This window comes from Arachis duranensis, chromosome 1, assembly GCF_000817695.3.
Source record: "Arachis duranensis cultivar V14167 chromosome 1, aradu.V14167.gnm2.J7QH, whole genome shotgun sequence".
NCBI classification, from domain to species: domain Eukaryota; kingdom Viridiplantae; phylum Streptophyta; class Magnoliopsida; order Fabales; family Fabaceae; genus Arachis; species Arachis duranensis.
Window position 1 is genome coordinate 29,596,367 of NC_029772.3, and position 5,663 is coordinate 29,602,029.

General features: G+C 28.3%; 1 protein-coding gene across 2 annotated transcripts; it reads left to right on the plus strand.

Annotated features, from left to right (window-relative positions):
- The first annotated feature begins 3,078 nt into the window (after positions 1 to 3,078).
- LOC107483992 (probable purine permease 11) lies at positions 3,079 to 5,140 on the plus strand. 2 transcript variants are annotated; one of them, XM_016104603.3, is made up of 2 exons: positions 3,079 to 3,233; positions 3,913 to 5,140. In XM_016104603.3, the coding sequence occupies exons 1-2, from the start codon at positions 3,197 to 3,199 to the stop codon at positions 5,043 to 5,045; spliced, it is 1,170 nt and encodes a 389-aa protein (XP_015960089.1). In that variant the 5' UTR covers positions 3,079 to 3,196; the 3' UTR covers positions 5,046 to 5,140. The 2 variants fall into 2 exon arrangements, with proteins under 2 accessions (XP_015960089.1, XP_015960098.1); XM_016104612.3 differs by having other exon boundaries at positions 3,148 to 3,233; positions 3,847 to 5,140.
- Positions 5,141 to 5,663: the final 523 nt, after the last annotated feature.

Consider the following 5,663-nt stretch of genomic DNA (forward strand, 5'->3'; position numbering starts at 1 on the left):
TCATGAGTGTCGGTTAAATTTAAATTTTATAACAAAATAATAATATAAAATAAATGTTTTTTTGTCATAAAATTATCACAATATAAAATAAATAAATAATATATACTTTTTAGAACCAATAAAATTAAATATACAAATAATGTAAAAATAAAAAAATCTTTTAAAAATGGATGATAGAAGATATACTAATACATTCTCTATTTATAATCAACTCCAAAACTTAAATTTTAGTATCACACATACAGATCTTTCTTGGCATTCAATCAGTTATTTTATTTTTATGAAAAAATTAGTTAATAACAACCCTAAATTTCATAATACAAATTCTCATAAAAAAATATCTCTTCATTTTCTCTATCTCCGGAGGATCGCGCCACCCTGTACGGGTGCCTCGTGACAATGACTAAATTAGGTTGTGTTTACTGTTTGGTTTAGCCATAAAAAAGAGAAAAGTGCGTTTAAATTTTTTGAAGGAAAAATCTAGGGCCAGCAGTTTTATTGAAATTTGGCCAGCAGTTAATCAGTAAAAGCAAAGTGAGTGATCTTTTACTTTTGGATGAAATCTCACACCATTAAAATCATCAATAATAACTAATTAATGGCTACAAATCACACAATTTGCTGCCCTCTAGCACTCCTTTTTCAAATGCTTTCTTTTTATATTTTTGTTACCATTTTTTCTTTGAGATATAATTAGTTAGACAATTAATTTATTAAATTTATTTTTTTTTACTAATTCTGTCTTTTATTTTAATTGACTCTTTAGTACTCAGATTTTTTATGTATATAATTGTATTGTTGTCCCTAACGTTTTAATCGTTCTATTTAAGTTCTTAACGTTTTAAAATTGACTCAATGTTGTCCTGTCGTTAGGGATCTGTTAACAAAAATGACAGCGGGACAAAATTGAGACGATTTTAAAACGTTAGGGACTTAAATATAATAAAAACGTTGGGGACAAAAACGATACATAAAAATAAATTTTAATTTAATTTTATCTTTCAATAATATCAATTTTTTATTGTACATCGTATTTAATTATTTTTTAATTACATCTAAGTAAATTACACTTAATTACATTACTTTTATTTTAAATAAATTTACTTTTTTATAATTTTAAAGAATTTTGATACATTAGAGATAAAAGGTATACTTTATATTTTATTGTATATATATATTATTTTTTTCTTTTATGCAAGTTTATATACTAGTCATTCTACAAATATTTAATGATAACTAAAAATCTTTAAGACTAAAATTATAAAAAAAATTAATTTATTTAGAATAAAAGTAATATGATTAAGTGTAATTTACTTGATGTGATTAAAAATGTATAGTAAAAAATTGATATCATACATTGAAGGATAAAATTAAAATTTATTTCTATGTATCGTTTTTGTCCCAACATTTTCATCCTATTTAAGTCTAACGTTTTAAAATCGTCTCCATTTTGTCCCACCGTCAATTTTTTAACGGATCCCTAACAGCAGGATAACATTGAGTCAATTTTAAAACGTTAGAAAATTAAATAGGACGATTAAAACGTTAGAGACAAATTTGGGACTTATGCCAAACGTTGGGACAAAAACGACACTTTACTCTTTTATTTATATGAGTTCTCTTATTTTATTTTTTATTGTCCTTTATTTTTGTTTTGTATGAATTTTTTTATGTTTTATTTGGCTCTGTTAAATTTTTAATTATAATTCATGTATATTATGTTTATTATTGTAATTTTATTATAATATAAATTATTAATTTTATTAAAAAATTAAAAAAATAAAAATTAACTATAACTAATGATATTATTTTTTTATAATATAAATTATTAATTCGAGTAATATAAATTCATAGTTTTTTTAATAATTTTAATCTAAACTTAATTTTAAATAATATAATTCAAATAATATTTATTTTATTATAATTTATTTTAATATAAAATTATTAAATATAAATTATATTAACACCAATTTATTTTTAATTAAAATCAATTTAACTTTCGTTTATAAATCTCAAACCAAACACACACTTTATCGTTGATGCATGGTACACAAATAGTTTTGATTTTAATTTAAAACTTTTATTTTGACCGAGATAGAAAAGCATGGCGATTGCGGAATTTAGGCAAAAATACACACATGGGCGGGCGACGTGTTGTGTTTGCCTCTTCCGTTTCGGCACATAATACGGAATTTCAAAAATAAACATGCACAAAATGACATACTATTATTTTCTTCTTTTTAATCTCATACTTTTATAAGAATGTTCACAGATTAGTCTGTAGTTTCCAAAAAGGTTGTGTAAAGAAAAATAAAGTAAAACTAAACTTTGTTAAATATTACTGTCCTTGTTTCATTTTTTTTTTTTGGTGACTGTCCTTGTTTCATTTGATTACTACTTTTTAAATACTTCACTCATATTTCAATGGAGAAAACGAAAGGTAATAATTATTATTGTATCGTTAAAATCACTGGTGGCAGTTGTATCCTATTTCAATTAGTTTGATTACTAATATAGTTCTAATTTTTCCTATTCATAGATAAGGAAAATAGAAAAGACTAGGCCCAGCAATTTTTGTATTTTTTGGCTAACACTTAATCATCAAAATAAAAGTGAATGATTTTTTACTATCAGATATAATTTCACACCATTAAAAATATTATTAATGACTAATTAATAGTTACAAAATACTAAAATTGCTAGCCCCTAACATTTCTCCGAAAAAATATCTAAGGTGATAGTTTGGGCATATGAAAAATTGCTGCTGAGCTCTATCTGCCTACTTGCAAGCCCCTACAGCAAAGTCAATTCAAAGTTTCAAATTTATATTACTACAACAAAGTCATTTTCATCTTGAAATTTCTTCCTACAATCTAAAAGAGTAGTGTATATATATATATACATATATATATATATAATGTACAAATTTTCTTTTTTATTAATGCTTTGTCGATCTCATTTTATTAATATTTTTATTTAATTCACATAAATTAAACTAAACATTTTGTGTCTCGTTATTAGTGTTTTTTCTTCCTATCTCATTTCTCTCTTAAAATAACTTCAACATTGGCTGCACAATCCATCACTCACTCATATTTTACTTGCAAAGTGTAAACACTACTTCAAAATATCTTTGAGCTTATCATCTCTCACAATATATAGGTTGGTGCACTTTTAATTTAATTTTCTTGCTTTCATGGAGATAGTTCAAGAGCTCCAGTTAGAAACTACAGGTTGGTTTCTCCCTCAAAATTTGCTTGGATTTCTAGATTTCTCTCATCACCCCCGCGCCCCTTTTTTGTTTCCTTTTTGTACCTCTCTTTAGGAATCTTGAAAGAGAAATAATTAAGAACTTAACAGAATCACTTTTTCATCTTACTGTATTGCTATTATTCTATAAGATTGAAACTTAAGAAAAAAGCAGAGCTTATTAGATTGAACACTACTACGTGTGTCTTACCTTCTATCTTAGTTTCATCAGCTTGACAACAGCATAAGCAGTTTTTTTTTAAACAATTATAATTAAGCTAACAATGAGTGAATTCTATTATTTAATATATCAGATTCTCAGTGATGTACCATGAATTATAGGATTAGTAAGATAACTTAGAATTAGTTACTAGTTTGGTCATTATTATTATTATTATTATAGTTGATTGGAGTAGTACGAAATATTAAACTATTAATTCTCTTTGGTTAACTATCAGTCTCACGTGAGTATAAAACAACTGATAAAATAGTTTCAACAGAAATACGTGTCGTGTTGTTTCAATTGTTAATACTTACTTTTCTTATGATTATTGCAATTTGCTTCTAATTTTCTCTCAATTATTTTGTAAATTATAGAGTTTATAGAAGGTTAAACTGAATCAACTGATCGTAGCTTGTTACATGTTTGATGTTATTCCTCAGAGAAGAATTCAAGCAAAGACAGAACCTCTGTCTTTCATCAACACCAACTAAAGAAACAAACAATGTTAAAAAGATACAGAAAGTGGTTTTGTGTTTCTGTATACATAATCTTTCTCCTAGCAGGCCAATCTGCTGCTGTCCTTTTAGGAAGGCTATACTTCGACAAAGGCGGCAACAGCAAATGGATGTCGACATTTGTTCAATCGGCCGGCTTCCCGGTGTTACTTCCGTTGCTCTTTTACTTCTCATCGTCATCACCACAATCCAAATCCAACAACAACAACAAAGATTCCTTTAAAAATACCAAACCAAAAGTTTCCTCCTTAATTCTCCTCTACATAGGCTTTGGACTTCTATTAACTGGTGATAACTTGATGTATTCATATGGACTTCTATATCTACCTGTTTCCACATATTCCCTACTATGTGCTACTCAACTAGCCTTCAATGCATTATTCTCTTACTTCCTCAATTCCCAGAAATTCACAGCATTCATATTCAATTCCATAGTCCTTCTTACTATATCGGCTTCCCTGCTCGCAATCAACTCTGATTCTAGCGAATCGTCTGGTATCCTAAGAGGGAAGTACATAATAGGCTTCTTGTGCACTGTTTTTGCATCTGCTGTGTTCTCCTTGTACCTCTCTCTGATGCAACTTTCATTTGACAAAGTCATCAAGAGGAAAACATTTTCTTCTATATTGGGCATGCAAATCTACCCTTCCTTTGTTGCTACATCCGGTTGTGTCGTGGGATTGTTCGCGAGCGGGGAATGGAAAACTTTGCACAATGAAATGCAAAGTTACCAGAAGGGGAGTGTGTCATATGTAATGACTTTGGTTTGGATTGCTGTGACATGGCAAGTATTTTCAATTGGTATGATAGGGTTGATTTTGGAGGTGTCTTCATTGTTCTCCAATCTTATAAGCACTTTGTCCTTGCCTATAGTTCCAGTTCTTGCTGTTTTCTTCTTTCATGATAAGTTCAGCGGTGTTAAAGCTGTTGCTTTGTTGTTAGCAATATGGGGATTCATTTCCTATATTTATCAACATTATCTTGATGACCAAAAAGCCAAAGCGGATAAAAGTGATGATGCCGTTGAAGCTTCAAAGGGTGAAGTAGAAGTTTGTTGATGGAAGTTCTGATTAAATATGTCATCTTACGTTGTTAATAATGTTGCATTCTTCTGAATTGCATCTTTCCTTGAAATAATACAAAGTATAGTTTATGCTGAATTATTGTCATTTGGTTGGGTTGTTCAATTGGCTATATGGTTTATTCGATTTATTTGATCCACCAACCTAAAATAATCGAATGGGGACGCACAAATAAAAGGGAAGAAAAAAAAGGAAAAAGGATAAGTTCAATAATTTAGTAATATTAGATAATTGTTACATTTTTTTATTTTGAACATTTAAAAACAATTAAAAGGTAGAACTGTTCAAATTACGTCCCAACTAAAAAATAAACTATGCAATGATATAAAATACATAAAACCACCTTACTATTTGGCATTAGCTATAGTTGGAGGGCTTGGAGCTACAACAAAAGCACGATTTAATGATGGTTAAAGCGGTGGCTAAAATTTGAAAAAACTGTGACTAACCCAAAATAGCTATGAAAGAGGAACTGTGGACAATTAGAGGGTTGATTTTTATTTTGTTACATATTTGACGCTATTAGCCACGGTTTTAAGAATCGTGAAAATCTTTGAATAGCTATGGTCATTGTCTAATTAGCCATGGTGTGAA

Bases quoted from the DNA above. Each gene is read 5' to 3' on its own strand.
- LOC107483992 (XM_016104603.3), top strand. From the start codon at position 3,197: ATGGAGATAGTTCAAGAGCTCCAGTTAGAAACTACAG. The intron at 3,234-3,912 runs GTTGGTTTCTCC...GTTATTCCTCAG, and splicing joins GCTCCAGTTAGAAACTACAG to AGAAGAATTCAAGCAAAGAC.